Raw genomic sequence first — 15,681 nt, 5'->3', positions numbered from 1 at the left:
ATGTAGTGTACTGCAAGTGATTAGGAAAAATGGTTGCTGTATGATATTACATGATTTATTTTTTTACATTTATTCTTCCTTCTGAAATGAAGTGGTACAACCTCCAACCATCACTCACCAGTCTCCAAAAGATTACATTATTGACCCTCGGGAGAATATCGTGATCCAGTGTGAGGCCAAAGGGAAGCCTCCTCCAAGGTGGGTGTACTTTCTGCTTTTTGACAGTACTGAAAATAAAGTCCAGGAATCTCTAAGTATAGAAATAAATTTGGAAACTCCGTAGAATAAGGTAGGCCATGTAGAACTCTTCTTTTTGAGTTAGACATTTCTCAGTGTGATTGATTAGATTACCCTTTGGTTTATCTTACCAACTCCACAGTTCATTTTAACTCTTCCAAGATACAGAAGGTAACTGCTTATTCCTAAAGCATCAGTTGTTGGTTTATGGTTTTATCTCCCAGATTAATTAGAGCCAATTTGTTCCTTTTAAATCCCAGATAATTGCATTTTCATGTGCAGATTTTCTGCAGAATGCTCATAATATATGGGAAGATGTGGAAAGAGCCTTCCAATCCTGTCTCTGACACTAATGGCCTTATGACATGAGCAAATCCCATTTCTCTGGGTTTCAGTTTCCTCATCTGTTAAAAAGAAAAGAAGAAGTTAAATTTACTACTTTCAAGATCTCTACTACCTTTATAGTGATCTGTAATATAGTCCTGAATAGTTTTCCAATTTGTCAGGATTCAGTACTCAGTATTCTTCGTGTGGATCTTGGCATGAATCCGTCAAAACCCTGTCAGATTGGTGTATTTATTAGATGGGAAACTGATGCCCAGCAATACTAGATAACTTATCCAAGGTCCTATAGTGGATGATCTGTGACTCGTCCAGTACATTAGAATTTTAGAGTTAGGTTGTTATTAAAATACAATGATTTTTAATAATTAGTAAATTGTAATAACTTTAATGATTATTAAATCATAATAAATGTAATTATAAGTAACAAAGAAGTGAAATGTTTTAGATATTTTATTTCCATGTTTGGCTATTATAGGATTTTACTACTATTACAAACCAGCACCTGAGGAGAAAATTAACTGGCACTAAATATCGTGGTATATCAAAGTCCTTATCAAAGTTTTGCTTTAAAATGATATTCTGCCATATTATTGGAAATTCTTACCACACAAGCCCTGACATGATGTTCTTTGGTGGAGTTCCCCTTCAACTTCTTGCTTGTTTAATATCTACCTTCTGTAATTCTCTATAGGATAGGGTTTCTCCTCCTCAACACCATTGATAAGTTGGGTTGGATAATTTTTTTATTGTGGGATAATTTTTTTATTGTCCTGTGCACTGTGGGACACTTAGCAACATCCCTGTCCTCTACCTGACAAGTGCCAGGAGCCCCATCCCCACGGTCCTAGTTGTGGCAACCACCACTTTGAGGATGAACAGAGAAAAGGAAAATCTAAGTAGGCCCAGAAAGCACATTTAGAGATGGATGCCTTTAAGTGGCCTTGGCCATCACTGATTTCTTACTAGTTATGAAGCATTGAATTGCATGAGCACTGTGACTTTTATAGAAGGCATTTGTATAAATCAAACCAAGAAAGAGAAATCTCAGTTGACAATTTGGCATACCTTCGAGGAATTTGTAAAACCATCTCTCAGAGTAAAAATTCTCAAAATAGAGTTTATATAGAATAACCACTTTTAATAACCAACGTTTAAAACACCCTGAACTTGTAACTCTTACCCTGATCCCAGCCTCCGTTTTGCATTTTGGTAACTTGAAAGGGGTCTGATCAATTTTCAGCTCATATTGACAATACTTTCTTGTCACATTTCAGCCCAGAGCTGATTATTATAGACAGGTTATCAACTCTACGAATAATGGGGTTTACAATAAAAAATGCTAATAAAACTCAAAGAGAATATGCCTGAGAGAACTGTTTCCTGTGTTTCCTTGGATAAGTGACAGGCAATGTGTGTTAGCTTTGAGCTTTGAAGAAGACAGGTACCTCAAAATGTATAACCACCACCTTCTTCTAAGTCATGACTCAGAGCAACATTTTAAATATGGGGAATTATTGCTTTTCTACTTTATATTAAAATCTAATGATTGTTTATAGGGACTCATGACTATTAGAAACTTGCTGAAGAGTAAATAATCCTATTTTTTCTGGATCATTAATAAACTTAACTCTTGATGTATTGGGCAGCTTTTCTTGGACACGAAATGGAACTCATTTTGACATAGATAAAGACCCTCTGGTCACCATGAAGCCTGGATCAGGAACGCTTATAATCAACATTATGAGTGAAGGGAAAGCAGAGACTTATGAAGGAGTCTATCAGTGTACGGCGAGGAATGAGCGTGGTGCTGCAATTTCTAATAACATTGTCGTCCGCCCATCCAGTAAGTGATACTTTTCAAATATGACCATTTAAAGTACTGTTCCAAGCTGGGCATGGTGGTGCACGCCTATAATTCCAGATACTTGAGAGGTTAAGACAGGAGGATCTCAAATTCAAGGCCAGCCTGGGCAACTTAGAGAAACCCTATCTCAAAAATAAAAGGGAGGTGACTCAAAATGGGGTAGGGAGGAAGAGCATGAGAAGAAGATTAACACTAAATAGGGAAGAGAGGTGGGAAGGAATGAGAGGGAGAAGGGGAATTGCATGGAAGCTGGAAGGAGACTCTCATCGTTATACAAAATACATGTATGATGATATGAGGGAAAAAAAGAAAAAAGAAATGTGTCACATTAGATTGGGTAGAGAGAAGTGATGGGAGGGGAGGGAAGGGGAGGGGGGATAGGAAGGGCAGCAGAATAAAATAGACACTAGTATTGCTGTATGTATATACGTGTCTATATAACCAACATGATTCTGCAACTTGTACACTTGGAAAAATGAGAAATTATACCCCATTTGATTCAAATCAAAAAAATAAAATAAGGGCTAGAATGTAATTCTAGGGTAGAGCACCCCTGGTGTCAGTCCCTAGTACCACACACAAAATAAAATAGAAAAATATCAATTCAAGATTCAGCATCTGTTACATCACCATCCAAATACTGTAATAAGAAAGCAATGACATTGATTACAATATTCCTACTTTATTTTGCATGAAAGTTATTGCTCCTTTCTGCTTTCCTTTAGCAAAACTTCTCAGACTAATGCTTTGCCAATCCATTGTGTCTTTTATCCAAGTCCTGAATAAAAGACCAGGATTTATTAAAAAAAAAAGTTCATCAGGGAACTGATCTAATTTTTTCTCACATGCCTTTTGTATAAGTTTTTTTTAATAGCTGGATGAAATAAATTCAGTATATGGGTGAAGGTTATTTCTTTTAACATTTTTGTTTCAAATTTTTATTGTGGTTCTTTTTGCAGTGGTCAGTACCAAAAGTCTCTCAAAAACCTCAAGAGCCTGTATGCATGTATTTAAAGAATAGCGAGCATTTGCTGTTCTTGTCATTTTGAAAACTTTTAAAATTACATGTGTAATGTATTCATTATAGAAAAATTAATTACAAGTAAAAAAAGAAATTTGAAAATCATTCAAGTGTCCTTTCTTTCAAGGAAATAACCACTGCTCAAATATTCTTTTCCTTTCTTTCCAGCAGATATATATGTATGTGCATAAAGCCAGCTCATTCTGAAATCCAACCTTTTCTGAACTACTGATATAGCATGTATATTCTCATGTCAATCTTACAAATTAGTGGACTTAAATAATATTGTATGATATTCAAAGGTATACTCTTTGTGGAGAACATATTTAGATCAAAGTTATGTGTCTTTATAATGATGTATTTAGTATACATTTTTAGACATGAAATCATTGACTCAGAATTCAGATTATCAATGGCAGTGAGTGATAATTTCTTTGTTTTTTACTATGTTTTGATTTTTTTAACCTTTAACACTGTATTCAAATGTCATTTTCTCATTGAAATACATAAATTTCAAATTTCTATTTCCCAAAAAAGTTTGGTTTGCCTTTCTTTGTAGTACTTATTAAATTTTTTTCATTCAAAAATAATGCAGAAGTTATTTTTTAAATTATTTAATAGGGTCACCGTTATGGACCAAAGAAAAACTTGAACCAATAATACTTCGAAATGGTCAATCTTTAGTACTTCCCTGTAGACCTCCAATTGGATTACCACCAGCTATAATATTTTGGATGGATAACTGTAAGTTTTAACAATAAGAATTTTCTTTCTTCAAGAGTTTATTTATAAAGTTTTTTCTGTCATAATAAATTATTTTTGGGATTCATGAAGTATTCATAAAATATCATAGAGATGCTCAGGAAAATACTGCTCATTGAAATAAATAACATGCCATTTCATTTATTTCTTCAATTTTATCAAGCACTTACTATACAATGTAAACTGCTCCAAATAAACCACAAATACACCACTATCACTGAGCTTACATTCTATCTAAGTGGATGGGTTGGAGAAGGAGGCAGACAATAAATGCATTTAGATAATCTTTGTTGGTTGATAATAAATGTTATAAAAGAGAATAAAACAGAATTTTGAGCCCAGACCTAAGAAAGTAAGACAGCAGGTGGGACCCCTAAATGTTTCAGTAGAAGGGAGCACAGGTGTAAGCCCTAAGGTAGGAGTAGCCTGGTGTGTATAAAAGATAAACACATATGTCCAGACAGAGATCCAAGAGAGAGGAAGATGAACAAGATCATGGAAGTCACAGGACTCAAAGAAAAGTGCTTCAGCTTTTTCTCTGAATAAACTGGCAAACCAGTGAAGGAGTGTTTGTCTGAAATAAAATAAATAGTAGCAGTGTGACTTCTGCTGGGGTATGGAGAGTATAGAGGACTAAAGGGGAGGCCAGTTAGGGGTTCTGCTGTACTCTAGGCAACAGTTGAAGGTACTTGGACTTGGGTGGTAGCAATAGAGTGAGATAGATTCTGGATTTATTTTGAAGGTAGAGCCCTCAGGATGTATTGGGGTGGGGGCAGGAGCATGAGAGAGAGGAAGAAGAAGAGATAACTACCAAGTTTGGAGACTGAACAGCTGATAAAATGGAATTGCCACTTCCTGAAACAGCAGAAGCCCTCAGTGGGGAGGAAACCGAACTGTTTTGAATGTGTCATATTTTTGTTATTTTATCCCTAACAATAGTTAATATTCACTGGGCCTTTACTAAGTGCCAGTCCCTTTGCTAAGAACATCACATGGGCCACCCCATTAATTTTTAAAAACAACCCCATGAGGAGTATTTAATGATTTTTTTCACTTTCCAGATGAGGAAACTGAGGCAAAGAGAAAGCCATCCATTAGTCAGTTTCAAATTTGTCTTCCCTTGATCTTCTCCTTGAAGGAATTATTTACTGTTCTGCCTCTTCTACCCTCCCAATTTTCCTATGCTAATAGGGTAGCATTTATCTCAGAGGAAACACATGGCTTGGCTTGTAAACTAAGCAACCAGAGTGTGAGTTCTATAAGGCATTGATGTCCAGATGCCCAATAAGAGTCAGAGGTGCATGTATCAGAAGTATGATCAGTGGTGTGTGCAATGTTATTGCACAGATAGCACATCTTAGAACACTGGAATGGATGGGAGAATTTAGCGGGGTGGGTGCAGGTGGTGCAGAGCAGAGCCTGGGGGACTGAAACCACAAGCCATCAAGAGGTCACCAACTTAGGGAGAAACCAGGAAAGGAAATGAGAAGGTGCGGTACTGAGGTCAGAAGAGAACATAGGAAGAGTGGTGCCCCAAGAGCAAGGTAAAGAAAGTACTTCAAGAAGTCCATTCCCAGTGACATGATTTCCTCTGCAATCAAAGGCTACATATATTATTAAAGAGAAAATTTGACTCTTAAAACTCAATTTTCATTTTTTAACTTTTATGTGAAATCACTCAGAAAGTATCACAAAGAAATTAAAAACAAATATATAAAGAAATAAATATGACAACACATTTTTATTTTCACTTTATAACATTTTTTACAGGTTTTGAAAGAATAAGTAGCTAACCCAATATATGAGTGACAAATGGTTTTGAGAACAACACTCTCCACATGTCACTGTCAAAAAAGAGACCCAGTGTTTGGTCATTGGTTCTAATCAGCAATGGTTTCCTTTCTGCTTAATAAAAAAAATATACTGCATGTAAACTCTCAGATCATCTGAGTATGTTACTAATTTTTTCCCACTTTGCACAGCTTGCTATATCATTTATGTACATATTAAGCTGTTGACAAAGCTTCTGACCTTTCAGATGGAAATGGCATTTGCAATATGAGAAAGCAATTAGTTCCACATAGCACTTTTGGAAGATAACTTAAATTATTCATATCTTCATACATTTTTTTCCAAGCATAATACAAAAAAAAAAAAACCCTCAAAGAGCAAAATGATACCACCATAGTGAAGTCCGTTGTCTTACATCTGAACTACCAACACCCAGGAATCATAAAATACTGCAGGATAAACAAAAGACAATAAATATATGATTGTCTTTAGCTCTTTGCATTCATTAAATAAATGTTCCTTCTTTTTTTTCTGAGTAGTTTTAAAACCGTTGTTTTCCAGGGGATTAAAACTATGAATTTACAACAACTATCAAACCCCTATCTTGACCAAGAACTTGGCTTACACATATAACTGATGGTATTTTTTTAAGCTCTGGCTCCAAGTTTCTTGGCCTTTTGTTGCCTGAGGGAGCCTTTTAACCATGATTTTGCATTTTGTGAAATGTTAGACCAGGCACCTGCCACTGGAGGAGCATAGCTGTTTCACTCAAGCTGAAGAAATCTTATCGAAAGACAAACACCTGGCCCGAGGCCACTAAGATGTGTAACTTTTCCTTATTCTTTCACTTTGGAACTAAAGAACTCTCACAGTTCAGGCTCTGTGAACTGAGTCAGGAGCTTCAGGAGACCTTTTAGCTAGCCAAGTGTAACTTCTTGCAGAGATAGTGAGTTCCACTTCCTTGCATCCTCCATTGGGTAACAGACCTTCCCATGCCTAAGGCTAGACAGTTTCTTGACTGGACCTGAGGGGAAATGAATTATCATGCCTGAAACTAGAAATTCAGCATGTCCTTGGTTATTCATTTAATCTTTCCATGAGTATTTGAGGGAGTCCCTCTGAAGGGCCAGGCACTGATCCAGAGCCACAACAATGTATACAGGAGATGGAGGTCTCTTCTCTCCTGGATCTTGAATTCTGGTGCAGGGATATGAAAAGTAAAAGATGTAGTATGCCAATAGATCATAGGCAATTCAGAAAGGAAAAAGTGGAGGAGGAGAGGGATACTGGGGTAGGGGTTGCTTCTCAGGGGCAGGTTGCAGCCTTGAATAATGTCGTCATCACACCCTGTAGTTAATTTCCCTCTGACTGCCTGGTTCTCTAATTAGAATAAGCTCAGACAAGATTGGGGCTCTGGTATGCTCAACTCCTTGCTCAGGGACCAGCAGGCATATAGAAACAGATCATATTAACATCCTTATGAACTTTCTTAAAGCATTTTATAAGATATGCACAGACAGGGGTGATTAATTTAGGAAAAGTCATACAAACTTTTGTAAAACATTTCTTTGTTTATACTTGCTTAAATAAAACATTTCCCTGTATGACTCTAATCTCACCTCTTCCCCCATCTATGAAATTAGGGTTGAGCAGGTACAGTTGGAGTTCTAGTGTGTCTTCCATTTTTTTATATAATTGCTTTTTCTTAAGAACTCTATTAAAATATTATATATATTGGGCTGGGGTTGTGGCTCCACGGTGGAAAGCTTGCCTAGCATGTGAGAGGCCCTGGGTTCAATCCTTAGCACTGGGTAGGTGAATATGGTAAAGCTATTGTGTCCAACTACAACTAAAAAAAAGTATTAAAATATATATATTTATATCTGTGTGTGTACATATATGTGTGTGTATATATATATATATATGTATATTTTTTTCCCCTAAGTGAAGTGTCCACAGAATTATTGGTAGTTAAGTTGCTAATTTGGAGCGTGGCCATGTTATGATGGAGTGATCTGGTTCTCCTTCTGCCTTTCTCCAGCCTTTCAAAGACTTCCACAGAGTGAGAGGGTTTCCCAAGGTCTGAATGGAGACCTTTATTTTTCTAATGTTCTCCCAGAAGATACCCGTGAAGACTATATCTGTTATGCCAGATTTAATCACACTCAAACTATACAGCAAAAACAACCTATTTCTGTGAAGGTAGTTTCAGGTAAGAGTTCATTTCCAAATCTTCCTTTCAGTGATGTTTACACGTGTGAAAAATTATAAACCATTAAATACTACTGAGATAAATAGGCTCATTGATTAGGAAACTACCTGTGAAGGATCACTAGTGGTGGCAGATGGAAAGAGCATGAGTATCCTAAATACTGTATGGTGTGATTGTCATTACTGTTTCCATGATGACCTTCTGAATCACTTGGTATTCTGAACATCGATGTGTACTTTATGCCCCACAATGCCTTTTATTTGACAATCTTGCTGCGTAAGTCACAGATTTACATATTACTGGTTGGGGGTGGCTGAGTGAATTAATAATGAGTTAGTCATATACAGTGTTAAGCACCATTTTTACATGGTAGGGATGGTACTTAGCACAGCTGTATACCTTTGTTTTTGTTGCCCAGTGGTTTTTGACCCCTCTCCCCTACTTTTGTGCCCTCTTCATAATATTCTGTTTATTTCAGTGGATGAATTGAATGACACTATAGCTGCTAATTTGAGTGACACTGAGTTTAATGGTGGTGAGTCATGGTGATTGTAACTGATTTTCTCCTTCATTGTAGACTTTAGTTCACTAACTTCACCTCCATGGCTATTTAACCTTATTTCTTTATGAAATTTCTAGTTATATGTTTAGTACCACTAGTTTCAATGTGTGTTTCCTATAAAATTTAGTTGTAAACTTTCAAGCATGTCACTAAAACATTTTCCATGGTGTCTGTATAATAATGAAACTTGTTTTTAACTGTTCTCATGTAAAAGAACCATTTCACTTGATCTGGATAAAATCTTTCATATATGTTTTGAATTATATTTTCCATTTTTTTTGTCTTATTCATAAACTTTTCTCATGAACTAAATAAGAGTCGACTGGTGTATTAACCTGCTAGAATACGTCTACATCAAAGCTTTTAGTGACTAACATTAAGTGGATTCCATAGTAAATCATCACATTTCCAATTCATTTTCACATGACATTATGCAATACAAATAGTAATACTATTTCTCTGGGTTTTGTATGAAACCAAGTTACTATCTTCAGTGAAATTAAACTTAAAAAAAATAGAGCATTAAACTTCATTCTTTTAAATTGAAAAAAAAAATATTTCCTTAAGGGAAATGTGGTACTTCTATCAATAAAAATAATGAGTTCTGTATAGAGGGCCCTCTTAATTATCCAGAAGGCAGAAAACAGAATTTCTACTATATTAATTTTTCATACTTTAGATATGAACATTTTGGTATCAGTGACATAGCCCAACTCCTGCTATTTTATTTTGCTTCATTTATTTTAAATATACTCTTAAAAAAATATGGGCCTTAAGACCATTCCCAAAGTGACTTTAGAAAAGAAAATTTCCCCTAAAATCTCTAAATTCTTTAGAAAACTAATTTCTCCTTTTCTGATATTTAGTTTTTTCTTCTGAGAAATGAGAATAATTCATATATTACCTATTCATTCAGCTCTGATGAGCACCAAGTAGGTAATTTATTTAAGTTTGAAAATAGTGAAGAGCTATAGATTCTTAAGATGTTATAATTTCTACTTCAAGTTTTTCCAAGAGGCCTTCAGAAGTTAAGGTTATATTTTGCAGAGTTCATAAAAAAGTTGACCTGCATAAATATCCCTAAGATCTCTGAATTAAGACCTTCTTTATTTTGTCATTGAGGAAACTGGTTTTAATTTATCCAAGTCTACCATTATTCTTAACTTGTGGCAAATAATTTGCCTGACCTCTGTCAGTAGTCCTCCAAGTTTGTTTTATTTTCTATAAACTTTTGAGTTTGGAAATTGATTTGGCTGTAAAGTTATCCCCAGTGTAAACCAAAGTACCTCTTCCATAATGACACCTTTTTGAAAAACCTAATGTCTTCTAGAAGATAGACAGTTAATTTTGTTTTTGAGCTGAGCACTAATCTTAAGGGATATATAGTTTGATAATATAATTTTCCTTTCAATGTTAACATTTTGAAATTTGTCAATCCACAGAAAATTTGTAAAACCCTAACCTAGATTAAAAGGATTTACAAATGGAAAATAGTCCTTTACTACAACTTGAGCTTATGCAACCCAAATTATTTGTATTTGTATTTTCCTGTTTCAATGAGTAAGTGGATGTAGTTTAACAAATTTCATAATCAAAGCTAAATAGTTTTGAAAAGGGATTAGAATTTTAGACAGGTTTTTTTTTGACAGTGACTGCATTTCTGGAAATATATATTCATAATTTTTAATGCATATTTATTTTCTTCTTTGCAGCTAAATCAAGTAGAGAGAGGCCACCAACATTTTTAACTCCAGAAGGCAATGCAAGTCACAAAGAGGAATTAAGAGGAAATGTGCTTTCACTGGAGTGCATTGCAGAAGGCCTGTGAGTTCACACACTGCCCTGATGTACATTTCTTATAAAAATATAGTAGACTGGTGGAGAAGCATTACTATCATAGGAGGAGTCATTGTCATACTAATCTCATCAAGCATCAATTAATTTCCAAAGTAGAGTGCATGATTCGCATTATTCAAATAAATCACTACTGTAGTAGTGTTTGCATTGAAATAAGTATCAGTAGTTACCTCATGATTGCTATGTTATAATAAGGAGATATAATTTTGCTATTTTGTAAGAAACTATTTTCTAAAAACTTAGTGGCTTAAAAATAATAGCTATTTACTATTGATCCTTTGTCTGGAGGTCTGCAGGGAAATTTTACTGTAAGTTGAACATGCTCATGCATCTGCTAGGCAACTCAACAGAGGGTTTGTGACTCTCAGGGTCTGCTGGTTGTTGGCCTAGCTCTTGGTTGCAAGTTTCATCCTGGCTTGTTCTCCTAACAACAGAAACTCACCAGGCATCTTAGGGCCTAGCCTCATAACTAGCACATTGTCCCTTCCATTCCTTCCTATTAACAGGTCACAAGGCCAAACCTTGGTTCTTTGAAATGTCTCATCTGTGCACATCTCAGAACTGATGTGCCTGTGACAGGCATTGCAAAGACCTCACCCAGACACAAAAGCAACTATTAGGATGGGTCTATATTACAGGCGAGTTTCTACACAGTCCCTGGCTAGAGCAAGTGCCTCGATAGGAAAATATCCTCTAACAGCCTTGAATGGGATCCCAGAAGCATGCTGCCTTCACAGTTTGTGATCCATGCTATTCTTGACCTGGTAACTTAGTGGCCTGATCTTATCTGAGTCCAGGAATAACTACTTCAGGAAGCATTTGGAGGCCTCTGCTGGCCAAGTCAGGAAATCACACTATATATGACAGTTCCTTAGACTGAATACTAGCAACAACCTCCTTTAAAGATATGTTAAAAATCTATCTTTTCGGGCTGGGGATGTGGCTCAAGCGGTAGCACGCTTGCCAGGCATGTGTGCGGCCCGGGTTCGATCCTCAGCACCACATACAAACAAAGATGTTGTGACTGCCGAAAACTTAAAAATAAATATTGAAATTCTCTCTCTCTCTTCTCTCTCTGTCTCTCTCTCTTAAATTAAAAAAAAAAAAATCCATCTTTTCCACCAGAATTAAAAAAGAAAAAGAAATAAAAAAGAAAAAAGTCCGATTTTTATTATTTTGTTAGAAAGTAGCTTAATCTCCAACCTCCAACCTACTGGAGTAGAATTACCTATTCTGAAATTTGGTGCCTCATTTTTCCACAAATGATTTGCAGGTTGTGTATTCTTTATCCAAAATGCTTGGAACCAGAAGTGTTTTGGATTTCATATCTTCTTTTTAAATTTTGTTATACTTATATAGACTTTACTCATTGAATGCTAACATGACACTTAAAACATTTCAAATTTTGGAGTATTTGGATTTAGGCTTTTTGATTAAGTATGCTCAACCTATATTATATAAAATATGAAATAAAGTAAGGTTGGTCTTTGGAAATTTCACAATATTCCTAAAAGAATTTCTAAAACTCTGGAATGTTTTAAAACCAAGATTGGAACTCTATCTCTTACAGAACAACAAACTTTAAACCCAAAGAATCAAAACATTCCAAATTTGGAACAATTGCTCAATAGAGTAGCAGTCCTCCAAAATGAGTCATGGCTCTTCGAAGGGGAAACTATGATATTATGTTTCTATCCCCATTCCCCTTTCATCTTCAGATCATATGAAATTCAAATTAGTCTAACTATTAGAGAACAGTTTATGTTTTCAGGTTCCACATGATATAGTTGTTCAAATTTCAAAATGATTTCTCATCTTCTACCTCTTTTTATATGCACAACATGTTTAATTAGAAGCTATTTCATCAAATATATATTATTTCAGTAATTACTCAATTATTTCTATTCAATCCAGACCAATACTATAAACTATCAGTTAAATCAACTTGCATTTCTAATGACAAGTATTATGATCTTCCTGAGGTCTGGACCAAACTTTATCATTACCTTCCCAGCACATAACTCAGTGCTCTGTGTCTAGTTCAGTGCTTAGGAATTGTTTGTATTGAATGGATCTTTATTTTGTCCTCATGAAAACCTTGTGAAATCATTAGATCAGGTCGTGCAACTAAGGAAACTAAGACCCCAAAGGGTCAGGGATCCAAAATCAGAGAGAAATTTAAGGACAAGGCTGGAACTTGGAAGATTTAACTTCAAGCCTATATCCTGGCTTTTTATCTATTTCCATATTTCAGGGTTTAGTAAGAAGCATAGGTGGTTGGACACACCTGTAATCCCAGGTTTTCAGGAGGCTGAGGCAAGAGGATGGCAAAGCAAAGACCAGCTCTGGCCATTTAACAAGAACTCATTTCAAAATCAAGAATAAAAAGGACTGAGAATGGAGCTCAGTGGTAGAGCACCCTTGAGTTCAGTCTCTAGTACCATCAAAGAAGTAGAAAAGATAGAAAAAACACAGCTGAATGAGAGATGATATAATATACAAATTTGATCTATTAACAATTGATATAATAATATTTTTAACTATCACTAGTAAAGAAATTAAGGAAAAAATACTAATCCTCTAATCACATAATTCATGTCATCAATTAGCCTGTTATAAAATAGAAAAGTTCTTATTGTTTGCTATGGAAATGTTTGAAAGTCTGGGGACACAGATATATTTGTGAGCCCTTTCTCAGTACCTTTTTTTTTTTTTTTTTTTTGCATGGGGAGTACTGGGGATTGAACCAGGGGTGCTTCACCACTAAGCTATATCCCCATTGCCATTTGTATTTTTTATTTTAAGATAGGGTTTTGCTAAGTTGCCAAGGTTGGCCTTGAATTCATAATTCTCCTGCCTCAATTTCCCAAATTGCTGGGATTACAGGCATGTACCACCATACCCAGTTTCTCTGTACATTTTTACCTTTAGCTAATGAAAAAATATAGCTCAATATCATTGATTTAATTGAAATTCTCTTGATATATACCCTCATGTAAAAATACCTGGGAGCTCCTCATTGATAAGGATTTTGAAGAAAATACTTAGGTCCCTTCGGTAAAACAGCTTATCATAGCAGCACTGCATCACTGAAGGCAAAGTTTATGGTGTGCCATAAATTAGTATAGTTCTGGTTATGTGAAAATGGTATCTTACCATTTTAAATGTAGGTTTTGAGCATTATTTATAAAAGTGTGATGCTAAAGAATTTGTTGTACAATTGCATGAAAACTCGCCCTCAAAAGTAGTCACATTTTTTGTAACATCATTGTTTATCCCATCAGGCCTACCCCAATTATTTACTGGATAAAAGAAGATGGAATACTACCCATCAACCGGACATTTTATCGGAACTTTAAGAAAACCTTGCAGATTATTCATGTTACAGAAGCGGATTCTGGGAATTACCAGTGTATAGCCAAAAATGCATTAGGAGCCATCCATCATACCATTTCTGTCACAGTTAAAGGTAAATTATTATTTAAGATGCATTCCTCTTGCTTTCACACAATGACCTGATACTTCAATTTAATATACCTTTGATAATGTTCTTCAGTAATGATGAATGTAAATTTATATCAGCATTCACAGTACCTTGAATCTCTTTTCATTGCTATTGAGAATGCATCTACACCAGGTTAAAAATTTGCTCCTTCAAATCTTCCTTACAGAATTCCATTTAATAAATATAGAAGGAATGAGGAAAATACAAAAATCACCATTATCCCATAAGGGCAACTGCTATAGGCAAGGTTCACTGATGAACATTAAAATTAATGGGTTACCTTTTGAGGAGAAAAAGAGGATATTTCTATAGCTTCAAAATGTTTCTCTTCCCTAAAAACATGAATAACTGGGGGAATTTTAGCATGTCCACTGTTTTTTTTTTTTTTTTAATATTCCTTTCTTGAGGAGATGGAACTTACTTCCCTTCTCCTGGGCACACTTAATGACTCACAATGAACAAAGTGTGGAATGCTGGAGAATACTAATTTTGCAGTGGAGACATTTGGCAGACACCACCTTAACCAAGTCATGAAAGTGAACATCACCAAGAAGTCATGTTGATCTCATGTCCTTCCTCAATATGGTACAACAAGTTGGTTCATTCCTTTGGTGGTATTCTTAAAACCCCAAACTTCAGCTAATCATGAGATAACATCAGGAAAACCTTTGTTGGAAGACATCTACCAAATAACTATCATTGTAATAGTCATGAAAGACTAAGAAACTGTCTGATTGGAGGAGGTAAGGACCTACCTATAAAGACTCAATACAGGGATGGGGATGTGGCTCAAGTGGTAGCGTGCTCGCCTGGCATGCGTGCGGCCCGGGTTCGATCCTCAGCACCACATACAAACAAAGATGTTGTGTCTGCCAATAACTAAAAAAATAAATATTAAAAAAATTCTCTCTCTCTCTCTCTCCTTCTCTCTCTCTCTCTCTCTCTCTTTAAAAAAAAAAAAAAAGACTCAATACAGTGTGGTATCTGAGACAGGATCCTAGAATAGAAATAAGACATTAGTGCAGAAAAGAGGGAAATCCAAACAAAGTGTAGAGTGTAGTTAATAGTATTGCATTGATGTTAATTTCTTGTTTTGATAACTGCACTTTGCTTATAATAAGATGTTGACATCAGAGGAAACTGAATGAAGGATGTATGGAAACATAATATACTACCTTTGTAGCTTTTCAAGAATGAAAATTTTCTCAAGGGGCTTCCTAATTTTATAATTTTATGTAATTTGCAGGGCTCAGAATTTAAATTCATTTTTCTTAACCTTTCCTATACCTGTAAATTACTTTAAAACCTCAGATAAATCTGACACCTCTCTGATGTCCAATAGATTTAAATATAAAATGAAATTTGTGTCAAACAGGTCTAGAGTGTGTTTAAACATTCAGGGAATCTCTTTAAACATCCTTTTGAAAATCTAAAAGTTTCAAGCATTACTATTCACTTTAAAAAAAATGAGACTAACAGTGTTTTGCAAAATAACTATTTTTATTACTGAAATAGTTCAACATAT

At 35.3% G+C, this 15,681-nt stretch overlaps 1 protein-coding gene across 31 annotated transcripts in view; it reads left to right on the top strand.

Moving 5' to 3' along the window:
• The window catches only part of Nrcam (neuronal cell adhesion molecule), a 277,119-nt gene that overhangs the window by 211,175 nt on the left and 50,263 nt on the right, over positions 1-15,681 (top strand). For 23 of the 31 annotated variants that reach the window (XM_058576091.1, XM_058576105.1, XM_046435384.2 and 20 more), the window contains 7 exons: positions 93-198; positions 2,229-2,425; positions 4,089-4,211; positions 8,062-8,232; positions 8,711-8,767; positions 10,507-10,618; positions 13,936-14,120. In XM_058576091.1, coding sequence (XP_058432074.1) covers positions 93-198; positions 2,229-2,425; positions 4,089-4,211; positions 8,062-8,232; positions 8,711-8,767; positions 10,507-10,618; positions 13,936-14,120 — 951 coding nt within the window. The remainder of the gene's footprint in view (positions 1-92; positions 199-2,228; positions 2,426-4,088; positions 4,212-8,061; positions 8,233-8,710; positions 8,768-10,506; positions 10,619-13,935; positions 14,121-15,681) is intronic. The other 8 variants (XM_058576106.1, XM_058576104.1, XM_058576103.1 and 5 more) reach the window with 1 other exon arrangement.

This window comes from Marmota monax, unplaced genomic scaffold (assembly GCF_021218885.2).
Source record: "Marmota monax isolate L192 unplaced genomic scaffold, Marmota_monax_Labrador192_F-V1.1 WCK01_AAM20220418_F8-fsc00139, whole genome shotgun sequence".
NCBI lineage: Eukaryota > Metazoa > Chordata > Mammalia > Rodentia > Sciuridae > Marmota > Marmota monax.
Note: the sequence above shows the minus strand (reverse complement) of the source record. Positions and strands in the feature narration are given on the sequence as shown.